The sequence below is a fragment of the Podarcis melisellensis genome (genome assembly GCF_964234715.1).
Source record: "Podarcis melisellensis genome assembly, chromosome: 16".
NCBI classification, from domain to species: Eukaryota; Metazoa; Chordata; class Lepidosauria; order Squamata; family Lacertidae; genus Podarcis; species Podarcis melisellensis.
The window spans coordinates 37116505-37138422 of NC_138533.1; the positions used below are offsets into that span (position 1 = coordinate 37116505).

Sequence of the window (21918 nt, forward strand, 5' to 3'; positions counted from 1 at the left end):
TTCATTTCGATTTAATATTTTGGGTGGTAACCTGAAGAAGGACGTAAGATCAGTCGTATGATGGTGGAAGCGTTTCAGCACTATGCTATGCTCGTCTGAGGCAGAGCCTATGTTAGGATGGGGCCCGAGGATTACTTTTTGAAAGAATTCTTGGTACCTTTGAGCCTGGGTCTCCGACCATTTGATTCCTCTTACTCGGAGAGATTCGTTGGTTACCATCTGGGTCGCATGTCTATGGGCCTTCGACTGCCAGTTCAGGGAGAGCTTGGCTACAAGGGGAAGATGATCACTAGATTGTATATTCTCGATCTTAAAGGTGGAAATGCACTTAAGTAGATCCCTGGAGACCAACAGGTAATCGAGGACGCTGTTTGATTTAACGCTCAGGTGGGTAAAATCCCCAGGAATGTCAGGGAGACATGTGCCATTCCGTTTGACTTCCAAGGTACGGCTGTAATTATTTCAAATCATGGATTTCTGATCATCTCATTGTATTTGCAAAAAGACCTGGACAAAGTCACTTTCCTGCAGACTAATGCCAAAATATTTTGGGTCAAGGGCCATAACTCAGAAGTTACTTTGCATGCAGGTAGGGCAAGAAGAGAACCTTGATCTGAGTCTGTAGAAGGCAGCTTCCTGTATTCCTAAAACTTCAAATACTCTTCTCCACTGTGAGATGGGAAATAAAGCTGCACATTTTCACAACTAGTAGCAAAAACTGCAGAGCTGGCCTCATTAAAACATATATTACTATTTAAATCTCTCTTCTGCTCTTCCTCCAAATAGTTTAGGACAAGGGACATTGTCTGCTTCTCCTTTTTTTCTCATAGGCTGCATCAACAGAAGTCTAGGGTCCAATGGGGTCACAAAGAGTCGGACACGACTAAACGACTAAACAACAACAACAAGTCTGCCTTGGTCAGACCCCACCTGGAGTACAGGTAACTCCCCATTTATGCACTGGTTACATTCCAAAGCACCACATGTTTAAGTGAAATTGTGTATATTTGAAACATCATTGAAAAAGCCTTCAAAAACTCCGCCCCACCCCTTTTTGTGATGCTTTTGTGTTATTTTCAGGTTTGGCACAATGCACACATGCATAGTCACGCATATCTTAGATGTGCCTAAAATAGTCTCTGCCTGTACTGTGTCCAGTTGTGGGCACCCACAATTTAAGAAGGATATTGTCAAGCTGGAATGTATGCAGAGGAGGGCAACCAAGATGATCAAGGGTCTGGAAACCAAGCCTTATGAGGAACGGTTGAGGGAACTGGGTATGATTAGCCAGGAAAAGAGGAGACTGAGAGGAGATATGATAGCTATCTGATGGGCTGCCACACAGAAGATGGCACAAGCTTGTTTTCTACTGCTCCAGAGAGGAGGACCCAAACCAGTGGATTCAAATGACAAGAAAGGAGATTCTGCGTAATATTAGGAAGAACCTTCTGAATGTAAGACCTGGTCAACAGTGGAACAGACTACCTCAGAAAGTCAATGGAGGTTTTTAAACAGAGGTTGGATGTCCATCTGTAAGGTATTCTTTAGCTGCAATTCCTGCCTTGGAGACAGTTGGACTAGATGAGTCTTGGGGTCCTTCCAAATCTACAATTACTGTATATGATTCTGTAGTCATCCAATGAACTTTGCAGCGGAGAGGAACATGAAACTGGCTTAAGAAAGGAATGTAAGACTAGTGAGGTAAGTTCAGAGAAGTAAAGAACAGCTTCAAGGTGATTCTGAAGCTAGATCTTACACCTGCCATAGCTTTCTTGTTCTTGGTTTCCATTTCCAAGCCCACAATTTGTTGTAATCCAATCTCTCTCTCACTGGATTTTAAAAATAAAACATAAATATACATTTTACATACTTTATGAATGTATCTATATCTATATCTCACAGTCTTTTGAATGCTAGAGTTCAAGCAGCTTGTTCCTTCTATAGGAAAACCACTTTTAATGCGCTTAATTCTGGTCAATATGTTTTACAGAGAGTTGTGGATTAAATTCTAGGAGGTTAGATAAAATATACTCTATTTTAACATGTTTGTATTTAACTAAGATTTAATTTACTCTTTTATAGTTCATACCATTACACAATTTTAAATGAATAATTAAAGATATCTGATTTGGGGCAGGGAGAGTATTCTTATATACGCTGGTGCAGACAACAATAAGATCGACGTGAAACCACAAACCTAATCAGATGCTACATGGAGCATGATCCATTCCCTCAAATGCTAACAGCGCTACAGAAGCTAAAAAAACCAAGTGAGGGATGATAACATCAACTGTGTGAAAAATCCATGTATGAAAAAGGATGCTGCATTTTCAATTAGAAGGTGACGTAATTGGTCTCCTAGGAGAAAGTGACAGATGCACTGCTCTCAAAACACACACAGTGCCTGCGGAGAGAATGAGAAGCCAGATGCTTGAAAGTGGGCAGAGAGAGGGGCAGGGCTCAGAGATGAGAGCATTAGGGTCAGGCAACACTCTAAAAAATTACAAGCAGATGGCCAGATGACAGCCTATCGCTACAGAAGGCATTGACTCCATGTTGGGGGTTTTGCTCTTACCCGCATTTGTGTATGTCTGTTGAGACAAACAGGTGAAAATGTTGCAGTCACACAAGCACCATAGCTATGCAATCAGTATTGTAGACACAGCCTACAAAATGATTAAAGGACGCAATTTTCAACACTGCAATCTCTAAACGCCTCTGCATAGACAGAATAGCAATAATGAAAAATGGAGGGTATATTTCCAGGAAACTTTTGACTTTAAAATAAACTTTCCATGATGCTAATGTATCATTAATTGTAAAGTTGCATGTTAGGTACCAGTTCTGGAGATCTCATAGCCAGTTTAAAAAATAAATAAATACATTAATAAAGTGGTTATAATTACAGCAAACAGTCATTCTGATGCAGGCATTCCAATTAAGCGCTGACACTAGGCAATACAATATTTTGCAAGTTTCATTCCAACAGGAATTCTTTTTAGCTTCTGATATTTTAAAACACATGATTAGACAGAAGCCCAAAAGGAAGGGAAAGATGTGCTCCCATTATTCCTATTTAGACACACGCACACTCAAGCCTAATCAAGAAGCTATGTGTTTTCTAGCTTTTTTTCACAACTTTGTCAATCTTCTTGTTTTCTGAAGATTATTATGCATTTCCTCCAGTTATATGCAAGGCATATTGAAATCAGTGTTCGAAATTAACCCATCGCCAGTAGTTTTTGCAACTCAAGAGTACCACCTAGCGACCAAGTTGAGATTTCCAGTAGCCTGAAATAAATCTCCACTGCAGAAGAGCTAGGGCAGCTGCTATCCCCTTTTTCTATGCTACTTCCCTGAAGCCTTCTGATATGCGCAAGGGGCTCCATTGTGGTACTGCTTTCATAAGTAAACAAACTGTAAAGTATTCATGTCATTTCAGCCCACCCACACCCACCTCCCTTAACTGTGGTATCCAATTAAGAACTGCTATTAAACATGTGAAATTAACAATGTGTCACTGAACTGTGTATTAGTTCATGTTTTTAAAAATAAAAAAATAAAAAGTGCTTCTGCATTTGGAGGGGGGGGCAGACGGCAACTAGCCATGCTGCTTTTGGAACCTATAAGCCAGGTTCCAGGAGCCATTCGGGCTCCTGGCTTTTATATCTCAGTTTCTAACACTGCTTGAAATACTTACATCATCTACTTTGGGCTCTGTTACTGGTACCCATTTGTAAATCCGGAGGGATGTGTCACCAACCGTCACCCATTTCTTCTCCCTACAAAAAGATAACACATGTTAGTTTCAAAATAGCACATTAAAAAGTGACGAGGAAGTATATATTGTGGAAGGTCTGTAACAACCTATTCAAACTGGCTGTATGTTCTCTAGGGACCTGAGAACATACGATGATGTGTAGAGTTGTCTGCATTTAATACAGGAGACATGTTATCTTTTAAAACCAGCAGATACCTCTGCCATTTTGAGGGTTCTTGTTGGCACAGCCCAACAAGCAAAAGTGACAAAGCGAGCGAGAGAGAGATCTACCCATTCAGAGAGCACATGCACTGCACACAATCTTTTGGTCATTTAGTACGTCACAACAGCAGATAATATCTAATTTGAGGGGAAACGTAACCGAAATCAATTTTAAGTGTTTCTCAAAGTATAAAGGTACACCAACTAACTCCAAACTCCTAGAGACAGGAATACCACATGGCAGCGTAGGTATGCCCTCCAATCCCCTCTGCAAAACCCAAGCAGCTGGTGGCAGCTGGAGAGCTTTTCTACAATGGGAGGCTGTCAGGCTTAGAAAGGAAAATTTTGGAAGGATACATGACACATGAAACTCAAATGCTAAACCAGAGCTTGCCAGTTCAGGCAAATGAGCAAGCCCTGGTATGCCTCAAACCAGGTAATCACTTCATGCGAGGCACCCCCAAACCAAAAACTGCTCACCCTTCACTCGATCAATGCCAAACCACTGTCTTGTGTTATGTCTGAAGCACCCCATTAAATTTCCGTATGATATAGCACACATACATGTGCTGTTAACTGGAAGTCAACTCCTTGCAAGTCCCAGCAAGTATGAGTAACAAAAGCAGCTACACTGGAAAGGGGATAAAGAAGATTCCCTGGTGGGCCAGAAGTATTAATATGTAGAACAGAATGTGAGAGGTTTAGTGGAATTTTAAGAACAACAATAGAATGGAAAGAGGTCCAAATTATCTATTTATCATTTCTGTGATATCACAAAGCTTGTTTTTGTTTCTAAATGAGAGACACTATGAAAATTAGCAGCAATCCCCCCATAGCTTTATTTCACCTACTAGCTATTCATCATAGAGAAAAGGGTGGACAAAGACTATCTAGAAACAGGGGCCATCCACATCATAAAAGTGTATAGTGTCTTACAGCAGCATTTCTTACAATGGTGTTTCTGAAAACATGTATTTTATATATTATATCAACATTCTGATCCAACAGAGCCATTCTCCATTCCTAAAGCTCAATGCTCTGAAATGTTTATCAGTGCTCTGAAATCCAATGCACTGACCTACTACTGAAAGAAAATCACTAAAGTAGAACGCACTCTAAATTTGAGTTCTAAACGTAATTTGTTATTTAACAAAATTTATAGACCGCTTAATCAAAAAAGAGCTCTTCAGCAGTTTACATAAGGCTGCATGTGTAATGTAATTAAGCAATTAAGCCAATGGAAGAATGAACCTATTGCTGTTCTCTTGAACACAAGACACCTGTGTAAGTATTTCTAGTTATAAAAACAACATTTAAACGGAATCTGTTCCACAATGTATTTAGAGATGCTGCATTTGAAAACCAAAAGTTCAATATACCTGTTAGCATCTCAAAGCAGCCACAAACAGCATCTTCACTGGATCAACTGTAGAATACAGGAGGAAACCTATATTAGTATTTAAAAAAAAAAAATCTAGAGTGAAAGTTATCCCTGATATTTGAGAGTCTTCATTTAATTATGTTGATTTGACGTAACTCTATTTGGCTCAAGAGATACATTTCCTTGTGGGCAACAATCTGGGGGTCACCTGCCAGTGCAAGGGAGAGCTATTTTACCCATTGGCTAGTCTACACACTCACACATCCCTCTCTATCTTCTTTCCAGGTAAGCAGAGGACATTATCAGGGCTCCAGGACACATTCCAGCCAGGCAAAAACACTCCAGAAGGAGGTGAAGGGGCAGTGAACGGTGTGGCTAGGAAGAGTGACAAGGGCCTGGAGGGTCACATTTGGCCCCCAGGCTAGAGGTCCCCCACCACTAATGTAGATGATCAAGAGCACTGAGCTCAGGTCTACATATGCTGAAAAAAACAAGATTTAACAAGCTGCCTGAGATGTGCCCAGCAGACTAACATCTTCTTTGAGTATCCCATGCCTCTTACGAAACTTCCTTAAGATTCAAAAGCAGTTTCCCATTGCTTTATTAAGAAATACAAGTCCAAAGTCCCCTTGAACATGCAGTGTTAGCTGCACGGTTCTTTGGGTTTGGGCCAAGGGACAGAACGCTTGAAGAATCAGGGAATGAGGGAATAGAGATACTGGTAAGGATATGGAATAGAAACACTATGTCCCAGTACAGTCATACCTCGGAAGTCAAACAGAATCCGTTCTGGAAGTCTCTTCGACTTCTGAAACATTCGACTTCCAAAGCGTGGCTTCTGATTGGCTGCAGGAAGCCATGGAAGCCCCGTTGGACGTTCGGCTTCCGAAAGAACATTCGAAAACTGGAAAACTCCCGGTTTTCGATCGTTCAGGAGCTAAAACGCTTGACTCCCAAGGTGTTTGGGAGCCGAGGTATGACTGAACAGTATGTCCTATTCAGCCACTATGACAGCTTACAAATTTTAGCAAAAAGATAATTAGTTTCTCCAATTTAGCAATGCTGCTTCACTGACCTGTCCTTCAAAAAGCAGTATCTAACTGGAAGCACTCTATTTTAATTACGTAGTTCCCCATTCTACAAACATTTTTGATATACCAAAATCTGCATGGGGTAGTATGCATGGAATAGGGCCTGCTCAGCGCAATATGGATTATAATTTGTATGAATGATACTTAGGGACGTATATGCCTTCTGTAATCTTGAATAATAAAGAAAAAACAGGGGAAATCAGCAGTTTCTTAGAGCAGGATTAGGATTTTACTTCACATAGGCTGCTATCTGATCTGTTTTACTATTTCCCATGGCTACTTAAGATGGGTATTTCTTCTTTTTACCTACCATCACCATCAGTATTTTAAAATTAACACTTTCTAATATTTGTTCCTCCCTCTAAGTATTTCACTTGGCAGTAGTACCTCTGTTTCTTAGTTTATCTCGACCTTTCTCTATTGTGTTGTGAATGGCCTATCAGGGGGCACAATGACATTTGTTTTCTTCCAGGGAAGCTGGAGGAGGCCAACTAGGGTCAGGGACGGCTACACTTGTGGATAAAGATTTTGGGGGGTGCGCTAGGATTAGGTATACAGCAGTGCAAACAGATCGGGTTGTACCACTTTTGCACAGAAACTGACCCCCATAGATCTGGTTAACTGCACCACACCATTTCAGCAAACTAACCCAATGATTTTTCACATCTTGGTCAAATTAAGCTTCTTTAAAATCGAGGCATGTTTTAATCTCAAGTTCAGTTATGCATAAAAAGCGACATACTTTTCTAGTTTAACACATTATCTTAATATGGACCTAAGGAAAAGGTAGATTAATATAAAAATCCTTCTACAAACTGGTTATGGACACAAGCCAGAGTAAATTAGATATGCCTAAGCATCACTCACATCAATATGATCAAGCACATTGTTAAACACAACTATTTCTACTAGTAATAGGATCACCTGGTTTCTCTGGCCTGCACCATCCATACAGATATCAAATAAAAAGGTGCACATAACACATACACATGAGAAATACTCAACAGACTTTGGCACTGAAATAAATCATTTTCATCATAGGTTGCCTTCAAGGCCCTATTTAGCCTCATGCCTAAGATACAACTTTTGAGTTTTCAAAGCTATAGCGTATCCACCTGATGAATAGAAGGCTGCATCGCCGACACAGATGCACACCTTGAACAAGCAGAAATCCAGAAATCCATGTGCCTCAGAAGGAAAAAAATCTTTCTCTAATCATCAAGCCACAGACAATCAACACCATCAAGCCACATGAATACTGAACAATAAACCTTTCTGTCTCAAGCAGATGTTTGACTGGAGGCTGAAGAAACCAGTGTCAGTAGCCATGCTGATTGAGAAGGACTTGTCTCTTCTCAATGGTTTAGGACTGAATGAATGCAGAGAGTGATCCAAACACCTGAACCATCAAAGGTAGCCAATGACTGCTAAAACTACTGGGTTCCCCAAGTTTGCCAGCATTCATTAATCACACTTGGTAACAGCAATGGAATAACTTTTTGTAGAACATTTTGCCTGCAACAACCTTCCAGTGAGAGTATATGCCTGGTCTGTTTTGCTATTTTGCCATGACTGCTTCAGGCGGGTTTTTCTTCCTCCAGCACCATCTCTCTCTCTCATTCTGCATACACATGTGCATGCAATGTATAATAATAATAATAATAATAATAATAATAATAATAATAATAATATCAATGCAGCGTTAATTATTAACAACTTCCCTAAGCAGGGCTGCCTTCAGATGTCTTTTAAAAATAGGATACTTGCTTATTTCCTTGACATCTGATGGGAGGGTGTTCCACAGGGCGGGGGCCACTACTGAGAAGGCCCAACGTATGTTGGGACCCAGTGCCATACCACACAAAGTGTCTTCAGCAATAGCAAGCTTGAAGTCTTCAATACAGTGCAGCACACAGAAGGCATGTAAAGACATTAAATTTCATGCCAACAATCTTTCATCTCAGAATACAGAAATATCCACCAACCTTTCACTGCACATTAGTAAAGGTTTGTACATTTCTTCTTGTTCTTGTTCCCCAATGGGAAAAATAGAGGGGGAGGGGTCCTACATTGTTCATCTGAAGAACAAGATCTACATAAACTTGTGACATGAACAAGGATCTGACTAGGTTTCCCACAGCAACTGGAAGGCTGCTATGTCAGGATTGAAGTCTGCAAAATTTCTATGGCTTTCCCCATCACTCTGCTCTTGGAGGAATGAGCCAGTGTGATCACCTGTGCACAGTTGCTATGACAACAGAAGATGCTGGCAAAAAAGTTTCACTTGACTTATTTGTTAAACAAGAAGCAAGGCTCCAATTTTCTCTTCTCCACACTTTTGGCAAAGAACGACAAAAGGAAACAAGACGCACACTTGCCTTGAAAAAACAAATGGAGCATCAAGCACCCAGCTACAATGATGCTGAAAACGAGCATCACCATTTCTCCCTGCATTATGTTAGGCTCCTAAAAGTGCGTGCCAGCGAAGTGCATTTTCTTAAGCGCACAACAAAAGCATTATTCCTAGAACTTTGTACTATCATTAAGACTACAAGGCTGGCAGTGTTTCGGCTTTTCAACACAATGGCTTGGATTTCTGTTTTGAATTCCTCTTCTCAGTCTGCATCAGAAAAGACACTTTTTAGCTATTTGCCCATTACAATTTGAACTGGACTGCTCACAAACATCTTTTAAAACTGCAATCATCCACTCTGGGAAGAAAAGAAGGATACTAACCGATTTTTCTGTATTCTGCTTGTTTATAATATATACCTATGGAATAACTATTTTATCCAACACAAAACCCCTGAATCCAATGATTTCTGCTTTTTATGAGCTGTGCATTGGTGTAACAAAAACTCAATCACATTGTTTTACAAAATAAGCCTGTCTTGAATTACATTCATACTATGTTATCTGATCCAAAAATACCAAACTGCACACTGATTGCCTATTGTGCTTCAATAACCATTTCGCTGTATTGTTTAGCTGTGCCACAATGATTTTCACAATAAAAACTACACAAAAACCCCACAAAAGAATAAAATGCTAAAACGTTGTAAAGATTTAACAAAAGAGGGCAATTCTACCAAGGTTACAACCTTTAATTATATAATTTCAAACAAATTCAAGTAGCAATTACACCCTCCCTGTATAGCTCCACTCAGATTTTAGAATTAAACAATACAAGCTGGAACCAATGTGATTTGTAGCACAAAACTAAAAATCTTTAAAATACGTTCACTTGGTTGACCCATTCCCATTAAACTATCTGAGCACATACGCATTCTAAACTTTACCTAGGATTTCAAGATTTCCTCTGAAATGTGTGAAAAGCATTTAAAACAACCATTCACACTTAAAGGTGCATGAGGATTTTGAAAGAAAGATGGGAATCCAAGTCACATCTGATGTCTGCCTATTCACCATAATATACTCTCCCTTCTGAATTAATAATAAAATAAAAAAGGAAATACCCACAGATCACACTTCACAAAGCACATTCTTATCTTTCTCACCAACCAAACAAAAGCGCAAGGGAGCCAAACAGAAGCAGTACTACACTTCAGGGGGTATCAGAAAGAAGGATAAAAGGAGCTACAACAGCAAATGATCATTGGAGTGTGCAGAAGAGGGATCTGCCCCCCCCCCCACAGTGAAGCAGGAGACAGCTCACCAAGAGGATATTGGGAAGGTGCTGCCATGCACATTCTAAGAAATATGTTGGGTGAATAGACGCAGAAAGCAGTAGCACGCACACTGAACAAAGTGGTGGTAAAGAGTGCCTGTAAAATTCATGGAAGGGAGAAGAGCTCACGAGATACCTGCAGAGGCTAGAGCACAGTCACAGGCCCCAGATTCAGTCTCTGTCCAGTTAAAAGGATCTGCCCAAGACACTGAAGAGCCTGTCCTGGGCTAGATATATAAAAAATCAAATGACTGGTCTAAGAATGCTTCAAATCTAGGTCAAGGGGCAGTTGGGAGGGGAAGAGGTCATATTGGGTTCAAAGAGGAAAGAAGAGTTTGGAGAGAGAAGCCCTTCTCTGCCTGCTGCCAGATTTAGCCGAACAGGATGTGGAATGGTGAGAATATCGATCTATTTCACACAACAGGGAGCAAAGCCAGTGGGTGTGGGAAGCATCACTTGGGGAAATATAGAGTGAGGACAAGAAGAAAGTTGACAGAAGATGCTTGAATGGAGGCCAACCAAGGAATCCATCGCAACGCATTTGCCAAATGAGTTTATGTCTAAAGGGGCAAGGGAGAGAAAAGAGACAGGTGGAAGGAAATACATAAGACCAAGGGAGAGGTTTAAGAAGATCTAACAGTGAAAAATGGGGGGGGGGCTAGACATGGGTAAAGAAAACCTTAAAATAATTACAGTGGAGGAAAATAGGAAGAAATTAGGAAGGGGAAAGACCCAGGTATCTGTAAAAGAAAAGGCACCCAAAGTGCACTAAGATATGATACAGAAGATCAGAGATAGCTCAGTCCGTCGAGAATGAGACTCTTAAACACAGGGTTGTGGGTTCGAGAACCCCACATTTGACAAAAGATTCCTGCATTTCAGGGGGTTGGAATAGATGACCCTCACGGTCTACTTTGCCATTCAAGAAGTTGAGGGTGGGGTTGCTGAGCAAAAACCATCCAAGGGTAAGGGGTGGGACAAAAAAACCCAAGGGACTGAGAGGGGGGAGGGAGAAGGACAAAGAAATATATGCATAAGAAACTGAAGTCAGAAAAAGAACCCGAAAAAAGGAGGTGCCTGGGGGACTTCTAGCCGACCACAAGGGGGGAGACCACAACAAAGGGGAGGGGGTCCAAGAAGTAAGTGTGCAAGGCTGTCTTGGAGGGAGTCTCACTAAGCAACTCTAGGGGATCTATAGAAAGAAGAGAACCAGCACAGCACCAAGAGGCGAAGGGGGAAAGCCAAGGGAAAAGGAGATGGGAGAAAAGCCCCGAGGATGTGGGGACGCTGCTGCTGCTGCGGTGTGTGCTCAACTTATGTGCAAGAGGGGAGAAGCCTCCCAAGAGGACGGAGCTGGGAGGAGCTGCCTTGGGGGGAATAGATGGGGTGGGAGGGGGTGACTCAGGAGGGATAGCACTAAGGGGTCTGTACTAGGAACTGGATGGGGGGGGAGCCTGGGGGTTCAACAATGAGCGGGCGGAGGGGCGAGAAGGAGAAAGCCCTGAAGGGTATCTGGTGGAAACTGAGGGAGGGGAGAGACAGAAGACATGTTGGAGGGGGGGGTAAGACATATGGGGGGGGGGAGAAAAGATGAGTAGGCCCCATGTGTGGGTGTTTTCACAATGGGACTCCCACCCACCTACTCGGAGGCAAGGAGAAATGTTGGCCTGTCTGGGGAGGGGGGGCGCCGACACCCCCGCGCCGCCCCTCTTCCTTTATCCCCTTTCTCCTTCCCTCACTCCACCCCCCCCAAAAAGAAATAAATCTCGAGACAAAAACAAAGCCTCCTCCTTCTCCTTCTCCTCCCTGCGGCTCAGCCTCGCTCACCATTTGCGCACTTTCTCGATGGCCGCCATCACCCGCTTGATATCATCCTTGGCGCGGCTGCGGGTCTCGGCCCGCACCGACCGGCCCGACATGCTGCCGCCGCCGCCGCCGCCGCGAGGGAGAGCCCGGACTCCGGCTGGCTGGCGCGCTCCCTCCCTCCCGCGCTCGCTCGCTCGCTCGCTCCCTCTCGCACTGCTGGGCCCGCACCGGCAGAGGCTGGGAGCGGGAGGAGGCGGAGGCGGAGGCAGCTCCGTCCTCGCTCGGCTCGCTCCGCGGCAGCGCCCCCGCACGCACGCACGCACGCACGACGGAGGAGCCTTCGCTGGCTCCGCCCCGGAGGGAGGGAGGAGGTGAGCCGAGCGGGGCACTGCGCAGGCGCCAGATAGGCGGACGCGCGCCCGCGCGCCCTTAGCTCCGCCCCCAAGGCGAGGGGGCGGGAACGCGGCTGGGGCGGGGGGAGGGGCGTTCCTGCGCTTTTGTCCTCTGAGGGAAGCGGCGCTGCGCCGCAACTCCGTGTGAGGCGAGCGCCCTTGGCCGGACGCGGCGATGCCTGCGCTTCCCTCCGAAACATTTGGCCAGGCATAGGCAAACTCGGCCCTCCAGATGTTTTGGGACTACAACTCCCATCATCCCTGAATACTGGTCCTGTTAGCTAGGGATGATGGGAGTTGTAGTCCCAAAACATCTGGAGGGCCGAGTCTGCCTATGCCTGCGCTTGGGGGTTTCCTCCCGCCCCACCCCCACCCCTTTTGTGTCCCACCTGGTTTTTTCCAGCTGGATGAGTTTACCTCAGAATTTATTTCCTTCATAAAATGTATACACAGCTATTGTAACACAAACACGGACGGTCTCAAAGCGGGTTCACGACAAGGGGCTGCTTCGTGTGGTGCCTGTTTTGCTTTTAAATGCACCTTGCATTGTCCCTGTATCCTACTGAATTTTTTGTTTTTCACTCACACTTTCTTGTTATATACATCATCGCCTTAAGATTGTTGTACGGAAGGTAGCTGATGAATGAACTAAAATAATGCATAGACCTGGGAGATTTGTGCTGTATAGAAGCTGCTTGTCAAGTCAGTTTAATAAGTATGCAGGTGTCCTTTGAGCGAGTGGTGTAGCATGGTTTGCCAGGGCCAGGCAAGTATTTTGCACCCGCTAACCCAGGCTCATTCATGGTTCCTTGTCATCCTGGGGAAAAGTGACCAGTGGGATGCCACAGGGTTCTGTCCTGGGCCCGTTGTTGTTCTACGTCTTTATAAATGACTTGGATGAAGGAACTAAGGGTGTGCTCATCAATTTTGCAGATGATGCCAAGCTTGGGGGTGTGTAGCTAATGCCTTAAGACAGAATCAGAATTCAAAATGACCTTAACAGATTGGAGGACTGGACCCAAAGTAACAAAATGAATTCCATGAGGGACAAATGTAGGATTCTGCACTTAGGCAGGAAGAACCAGATGCACAAATATAGGGCGAAGGACACCTGGCTTACTAGCAGTGCATGTGAAAGGGACCGAGGGGTCTTGGTGGACCACAATCTTAACATGAGTCAAGAGAGTGATGCAGCTAGGTGTTCCCTTGCCACCTCTTTTCCTATCATGGGCTGCAGATCCCTCCTTACCATCATTTACCGTATTTTTCGCACCATAGGACACACTTTTTCCCCTCCAAAAATGAAGGGGAAATGTGTGTGTGTCCTATGGTGCGAATGCAGGCTTTCGCTGAAGCCTGGAGAGTGAGAGGGGTCGGTGCGCACCGACCCCTCACGCTCTCCAGGCTTCGCACACCTCTCCGCAAGCAGCAGAAGCCCAGCGCTGGGCTCCCGCTGCTTGCGGAGACTTGCCTGCATGCCGAAGCCTACGTGCGCTGAGCTCAGCGCGCCCAGGCTTCGCAGACCTCTCCGCAAGCGGCGGGAGCGCTCCCACGGCTTGCAGAGAGCTGCCTGTTTGGGGGCTGGGGTCAGGGGAAGCTCGAGCTTCCCCCGCCCCAGTCCCGCGCCTTGGGGGGGAAATAATTTTTCCCCCTTTATTTCCCCCCCAAAAAACTGGGTGCGGCCTATGGTCCGGTGCGCCCTATGGTGCGAAAAATACGGTATTCTGTTATCACCAGAAAAAATCCTTCATCTTCCATGACCCTGGCTCTCATAATTTTTATTTGAAAAGAAAATACAATTTCTAAAGGGATGCAAAAAAATAATTTTTTTTAATGCAGCTACAGCAATGTGTTTTCTTTTTAAGGCTTAAGAACAATCAGCTGCCATTAAGATTTAATGATCAGAGTGCTGCTCCCAGATTCAGGTTCATTTGTGGTCTTTGTTGTTTCCGTCTCTGTCAGTCTCGGCTCAGGAATTGGTAAGTCAAGAATGTCTGTTATGAAGTGCGTCGCTGTGATTTCCTCTGGAATTTCTTCCTCAATAAAGGCATCTGCACCTGAAAGGCGAGAGGCATTGAAATGGATGTTAGGATTCAGGACAACAGAGATAACGATGGTGCGTCTACACCGGGCTCTCCCCTCAACAGCTTACACTAGGCTGCAAACACATCATTCATTCTGCTGATGTTTTCACAGTAAGTGAACCTCAGGGGCGTACAAAGTGGGGGGGCGGGGGGTGACAAGATGGCCCCTGCCTCCCCCCAGCTGTAGAGCGGTTGTACAGACTGTACATGTGCAGCGACCGTACAGGATGCCGCACATGCGCACTCTGTACGGGATGCCACACATGCACAGTCCGTACGGGATGCCGCACGTAAACACTCCATACAGTTGCCGTGCAAGCGGCAGCCCATATGGACACCATGCAAGTAGCAGCCCGTATGGACTGCATATGTGCGGCAACCTATACAACCCATACAGCATGTGCGGCAGCCTATAAAGAGTGTGGCATCCCGTACAAACTGCACATATGTGGCATTCCGTACAGAGTGCGCACGTGCAGGATGCCGCACATGCGCACTCCGTATGGGCTACCCCGCCCCAGGTGCCAGAGACGGTTCCTCTGCCACTGCTGTAGCCAAGTACCTGTAGCGTCGTAGGTGCCAACCTCTGAGCGGCCCCCCTCAGGATTTGCACCCAGCAAAGTGGTGAGGCACTCTGCTAGCTCCTCTTCTGTGAAATGCTCTCCTGGGTCAAATAAGGTAAAAACACAACCTGTTAGCTTTGTGACAAATCCGTTTTGGGGCCAATGCTGCCCTCCTCTGGGTTGAGGCCCACCTCTCTGTTGTAGCAGCAGCAGCAGTTCATCCCTACTAATGGCCACCTCGCTGTTCTCATTCTCATAGCCCAGCACTTGGAAGGCATTTTCTATTTCTTTTAGTGAGAGCCCAAAGGCAGGCCGGTGATTCACATACAGCTTGATAAAGTCGCCTAAGTTGATGTCGGTCACTTGCATGCCGGTCTCAAGATATTCACTGAATTTGACTTCATTTAGCATGTCTTCAATCTAAAGGAATAAAAATGTGCCTTTGTAAACAGAGATGCTGACGCCACTGGAATGCTTTGACATTCTGCGAAGGCAACAATAAAAGACATTTCATGGCCACTGAAAAAGGAACACTTTGCCGCCTAGAGAGGTCACATTTCCCAGCCCTCCAACCCATGCTCAGAAGGATTGGGAATAAAATGGTTTGCATGATGTTCCTCTGAGTCTTACCCATTTGGCTGCCGCTGTTTGCAATGATGTCCAAATATATATTTGTTCCATTTCTATGCCATCTGTGTACCAAAGTCTGCCGGGTGGCTTACAAAATCAATAGAATATACAAATACAATACAGTTCAGTCTAAGCAAACTGCTTTGCTGTTACATCTGAATTAACAGACCATTGTTTCTAATGTTGCTCCACCCTTGTGGGCCACTGTTTGGAGCAGCATCTGAGAATTGTCCAGAAAAGCAGAAAAACCATACAAAGCATTGTTTGCACAAACGGCCTTTTTCAGACATAAAACTAAACCATGGTTTAATATTAGGGTATATGAACAAGCAAATGCTGTGTGGAACCTCTGTTTTAATTCTGCTTCCACATAATTGTGGGGAAACCATACTTCAGCAGTGTTAAAAGAGCTTAAGGGGATGCAAGCTTGGAATTCATGTACATGCATTAACAGGTATGAGCCCTAGAGAATGAAGCACCTTCTGCAACTAGAGATTTAACTTTTAGAAACTTGGGTATTGGGGTAGAAGCTGAAGAATTGCCTCTCTCTAGTAACCTGCTATATGCCCACTCAACTGCTTTAATCTGCAGAACTGGCACTGTTACAGGTGTTCTGAATTTATAAGGAATCCAAATTCTAGTGTGGAAGCACCTACATTTTGGAACCCCCAGCATATTGACATCAGGCAGGCACTGTCACTAGACTCTTTTCAGTACCTGGTAAAAACCTTTTTTGTTTAGAGAGGCTTCCCCAGATATGTGGAAAGTTGATGTGCATTTTAATCTGCTGTTAGTTGTTTTTACTGGTAATGTTATTGCTTTATTCTTTTTTAAAAAACCAATTTGATGTTTTTTACAACCAAGTAGCATATATGTTTTATGAAACCAAATAATACACACACACACACACACACACACACACACACACACACACACACACACCTCTCAATAAAAACCTCCTGAAAAGGAAAAACAGAGACGGTGATTTACCAGCCACAGATACCAGATAATCAGATCTGGTCCTGATAACACAGATGCTGTTAGGAGTGAAAATAGATTTATGAATGAGAAGGAAGAAGAGAGGTGACGCCACTTGCAAGGCTATTATAATAATTATGCTCCCGCCATAAAATTAGAAATATCAGTTTCTCTCCATGACCCTCATCATCCCCAAGAGGCATTTTCCCAAGGATATGACATGCATAGGGGGAAAGGAGTCGCAAAGGATCAGTGAGGTGGGGAGAAGAGCTGGTTTGCTTTTCACACCCTCTGGCTGTTTCATAAAAGTGGGGCAGCTCCAGCGGTGTTCTTATTGTGCCTGCGCATATCTGCTCAGCGGAGGGAAGTAGGCCATGAACCCTCCCCGCTACGCTACAATGCGCAGGGAACTGGGCTACATGTTTGGTCACCCTTGAAGAGCTTTTCCTGTCCTTCTGCCACCAACAGGCACACACAGCGGCTGCAAAAGGAAGATGCTGCTTGGGCTGAACTGTCTCCACAGCCATGTGCAATCCTGAAACAAGGACACTTCTTGCTCAGTGGGGCTTCCACAACGTTCACCTTGTTTTGCTACTATTTCTGCTCTGTCCCTGTCTCTCCCACCCTCAGGACTACCTGCCAGCAATGCCCTTTGGTGGTTTCCACCATCCCTAAGTGACAGAAGAGATACAGCTGCAATCATTGATGCACACTTTCATTGCTTCTGAGCAACTGTCTATAGGATTGCTCTGAAAAAATAGGCATGCACAAGAAAACCTACAAAGGGAGCTTTTGGGTCTCCCTGGAAACCCCTTCTCTTCAATGCAGTGCCATCTGGCTCAGTACATAAGCTGCTGCTTTAAGCAGAATCAGACCCTTGGTCCATCTAGCTCAGTACTGTCTAGACTGACTGGCAGTGGCTCTCTGGGTTTGTCTCTCTCAGCCCTACCTTGAGATGGCAGGTATCTGTGCCAATTTCACGTCAAAAATATATCCAACCACTCAGTCCTCTTTTTTTAAGGAAAAAAGTTGTCAGTACTCAGCATGAAGTGTTGCAGTAAGTGCCACACTTTTAGCATTGGGGATGGGGTGGGGAAGGTACCAGTACTGTGTACCCTTGAGTACCCCCAGAAAAAAAAGCACTGCAGTCACCACTGCTTGCAGTACCTGAACAGTACCTTTGGTGGCATATACCATATATATATATATATATATATATATATATATATATATATATATATACATATTTGCTTTCGTAGATTTTCACGGGTACAGGAATGCAGGTTTTGGTGTCCTCGGGTGTCTTCCCGTGTAAAAGTTGGGGTGTCTAGGCGACGTTTCGACGAGGTCTCACTCGTCATCTTCAGGCTGGTGCTTTCGGCTTCTTGTTACTGGAACAGAGCAGGATCTCAGTGTTTGAGTTCCTATAAATACTGTTGAGGGGGTGTGGTGTATAGCCTCCAATGTTCTGGAAAACGTCCAATGTTCTCGAAACGTCGCCTAGACACCCCAACTTTTACACGGGAAGACACCCGAGGACACCAAAACCTGCATATATACATATATATATATATATATATATAAAATTTTGCATAAGTGTATTTCACAAAAACATACAAAGGACAAAAATAAATAAAACAAACAAGAAAAGAAAAAAGAAAAACATAAAATACATACAACATAAACGATTCGACTTACATTAATTCTACAACAACATTGATTGACTTCCCTTTATCTCGATTTCGGATAATGTTACCTTAATTATCTATCTGCTGTATCTATTCCAAAATAAACTTTTTTACGTAGTAAGCGTTATCTCATGCCTACTGTGATTTTTATAAATACATATATATTTCTGATTAACATTTTGATTTTCCCCTTGTCTCTATTTCCATATATGTCCTAAATTTATCCCATTCATTACTAAATTTTGTACTTTTTTGATTTCTTATTTTCTGTGTCAATTTTGCCAATTCCAAATAATCGGATAATTTAAATTGCCACTCCTTTAGTGTTGGGAGGCATATACCATATTTTTCGCACTATAAGACGCACATTTTCCCCTCCAAAAATTAAGGGGAAATGTGTGTGAGTCCTATGGAGCGAATGTAGGCTCCTTGGCTTCAGTGATAGCAACGCGAAGCCTCCGAAGTGCAGTGGGAGTGCTCCCTCTGCGCTCCAGAGGCTTCGGGTTGCCTTCACTGAAGCCTGGAGAGCAAGGGGGGTCGGTGCGCATTGACCCCTCTCGCTCTCCAGGCTTCAAAGATAGCCGCCTGAAGCCTCCAGAGTGCAGGGGGAACTCCCACTGCGCTCCAGAGGCTTCGGGTTGCCTTCACTGAAGGCGAAGGCAATGTGGGAGAGGGAGAGCTGCGCAGCACCCCTTCAGCGAAGCGGGAGGAAAAATAGAAGGGGCTCAGTTTCTCCTGCCGCTTCGCTGAAGGGGCGCTGCACAGAGAGGGGGAGATTTTTTTCTTCTTGTTCTCCCCCTCTAAAACAAGGTGCGTCCTATGGTCGGGTACGTCCTATAGAGCGAAAACTGCGGTAGCTGGAATGGTGGAATTTACGGCAGGAAACCAGCACAGGGCCCTTATATGAATAATTTCCCCAGTCTTCAGCTCTCAACGTTTCTGACTACTGTCAGTATATTTATGCATACATTGAGAAATTTAGTGCAAATTTCTAATCATATACATATTTTAATAGAATATTTTTCATGCTTTACGATTTTTTGCAAGCCATTTCCCCATATATAATACACCCTCCTAAACAGGGGTGCCAAATCTTAGGCACCACATGGTGGGTGCCCAGCACACCCCACAACGTCAGGACACAGTGACACCGAGTTGCGCCCAACATGGGGGGGGGGCATTGCGTGGGGAGAGAACCAAAATGGATGGATTCTTCCATTCTGTTCTTACTCACAGGTTTGTGCAACTCTCCCCTGTAGTAATACTGACCTGTTCCTCAGATGGGTAGAATCCCATGGCGCGCATGACAAAAGGGATTTGCTCCAAAGGGATGTGTGTGGACACCTTTCTTGGTTCCATGGTGTCGATACCTTGATGACGCAGCTGAGCATAATAAAAATAGTCTTCCAGCTCCTGGAGGAGGGGGAAATGTAATACACAGCCCATGAGGAGAAGGTGAGGGAGCAGAGTCTGTTCAGCCTGGACAGCACATGGTTAAGAGAGGTAACTGGGTAGCCACCTTCAAATATTCATTTACTGCCACATATATAATGGAGCGGGACGTGGGTGGCGCTGTGAGTTACACCACAGAGCCTAGGACTTGCCGATCAGAAGGTCAGCGGTTCGAGTCCCTGTGATGGGGTGAGCTCCCGTTGCTCGGTCCTTGCTCCTGCCAACCTAGCAGTTCAAAAGCACGTCAGACTGCAAGTAGATAAATAGGTACCACTCCGGCGGGAAGGTAAACGCCGTTTTCGTGCGCTGCTCTGGTTCGCTAGAAGTGGCTTAGTCATGCTGGCCACATGACCCGGAAGCTGTACACTGGCTCCCTCGGCCAAAAAAGCAAGATGGGCGCCGCAACCCCAGAATCGGCCACGACTGGACCTAATGGTCAGGGGTCCCTTTACCTTTACATAATGGAGCACATTTCTTTTCTCTTGCTCCAGAGGCTAGGAATGGAACCAATCAGCTCAGATTGGGATTAGACTAAACATTTTGAAGGATTTCATGGCTACATGAGTTGCCGTAGAAGATGGCCAACTTTCTTTTTCAGAAGCTATTAAGCGCAAGGTTTGATGGCCCCCAATTAGGGATTCTGTAGTAATGGGTTTCCTGCATCAGCAGTGGCCTGTGGGTGCTGTGGGTGTCAACTAGATGATCTTTGAGACCTTTTCCAGCTTTCGGATTTTATGAGAAAGGCACACTGAGTTTTGTGGCATGGAAAACACAAAGGGTGATGATTTAGATAGCTAGATAAATGATATCATTAATAGCCATTTCCTCTAAACTTGAACCCTGACATTCGGTTGATGTTTCATCTTTTAAAAAAACATGTAGTTGGGGGGAAAGTGATCAAGTATAAATGGTAAAATGCAATGACCCCATGTGCAAAGCAACCAACTGGACATGCAATAATGGCTGGATCTTGAAACAGTGCTGGCCCCAGGGTTCTGGGTCCTTCAATGGGGAACTTAGATCTGGAGGAGGTGAAACATGGGGCTGCCTTTGAAAAGCATTTGGAAACTTCAACTGGTACAGAACGTGGCTTGCTAGTGGGACCCAGCAGCAAGGAACATATTACTCCAGCATTCACTGGAAGCACAATTTTAAATACAATAGTGCCTCCAGTATCTGAGACAGCCTCTGAATATCAGTTGCTGGAGAACATGAGAAGGAAGAGTGCCATTGTGCTTCTGCTTTGCTTTTGGGCTTCCCATAATGAGCATCTGGTTGGCTCCTTTGAGAACAGGATGTGCCTTGGGTCTTATCCAGGAGCCAGGCTCTTCTGATATCTTTTGAACTTTAAAACCTGAAACAATGTGGGAGTGAGGTATCTAAAGGAGCACTTTCTTTCAATGAAGCTTCCCACTGATTAGGAACTTCGTCAAAAGCCTATCTCTGTGTATCCCGGTCTTCTGAGCTTAGGAAGGTGGCTGCCAGAGAGTTTTCTCTACGGTGGTGCACAAACTGCTGGAAGCTCTTCCCAGATAAGTTTGCTTGGTAAGAAGAAGAGGAGTTTGGATTTGATATCCCGCTTTATCACTACCCTAGGGAGTCTCAAAGCGGCTAACATTCTCCTTTCCCTTCCTCCCCCACAACAAACACTCTGTGAGGTGAGTGGGGCTGAGAGACTTCAGAGAAGTGTGACTGGCCCAAGGTCACCCAGCAGCTGCATGTGGAGGAGCGGAGACGCGAACCCGGTTCCCCAGATTACGAGACTACCGCTCTTAACCACTACACCACACTGGCTCTATGGTACCACTTCCGTTAGTGTTAAGGGGTCAGGTGAAGTTTATTTTTTGCTTTAATTTCCTTATTTTTGACTGCTGATTGCATCTGCTGACTCACCAGGGCTGGCCCTCTCCAGGGTGAAGCAGCAGGCGCATGGATGAGGTCAGGAAGCCGAAGGAAGGGGTTGGAGCACTGGTATAAGATTCAGCCACCAGTCCACTCAGCTTCTCTGCATGGAATGAGTTGCTTCAGGCAGCAATGCCTCTTGGGCTGATGCTGGACTCTGTCACTTTTTATCCATGTGGTTCTGCTGCTGCTTTTTGGTGATCTCTATTTCATTTATCGACTTATTGTAAGCTGCCTTGAGGGTGTGGACGCGGAAAGGCAGAGGAGCAAAGCTATAAATA

General features: G+C 44.6%; 2 protein-coding genes across 2 annotated transcripts in view; both read right to left on the bottom strand.

The window, feature by feature from the left end:
* The window catches only part of BCL7A (BAF chromatin remodeling complex subunit BCL7A), a 31022-nt gene extending 18805 nt beyond the window's left edge, over positions 1-12217 (bottom strand). The window contains exons 1-2 of the mRNA XM_081893521.1: positions 11970-12217; positions 3701-3782 (exon numbers count right to left, since the gene is read on the bottom strand). Of these exons, the coding sequence (XP_081749647.1) occupies positions 3701-3782; positions 11970-12061 (174 nt within the window). The 5' untranslated portion in view covers positions 12062-12217. The remainder of the gene's footprint in view (positions 1-3700; positions 3783-11969) is intronic.
* A 1880-nt stretch (positions 12218-14097) lies between these two features.
* CFAP251 (cilia and flagella associated protein 251) overlaps positions 14098-21918 on the bottom strand; it is a 36914-nt gene continuing 29093 nt past the window's right edge. The window contains exons 19-22 of the mRNA XM_081893254.1: positions 19553-19696; positions 15179-15407; positions 14987-15088; positions 14098-14397 (exon numbers count right to left, since the gene is read on the bottom strand). Coding sequence (XP_081749380.1) covers positions 14228-14397; positions 14987-15088; positions 15179-15407; positions 19553-19696 — 645 coding nt within the window. The 3' untranslated portion in view covers positions 14098-14227. The remainder of the gene's footprint in view (positions 14398-14986; positions 15089-15178; positions 15408-19552; positions 19697-21918) is intronic.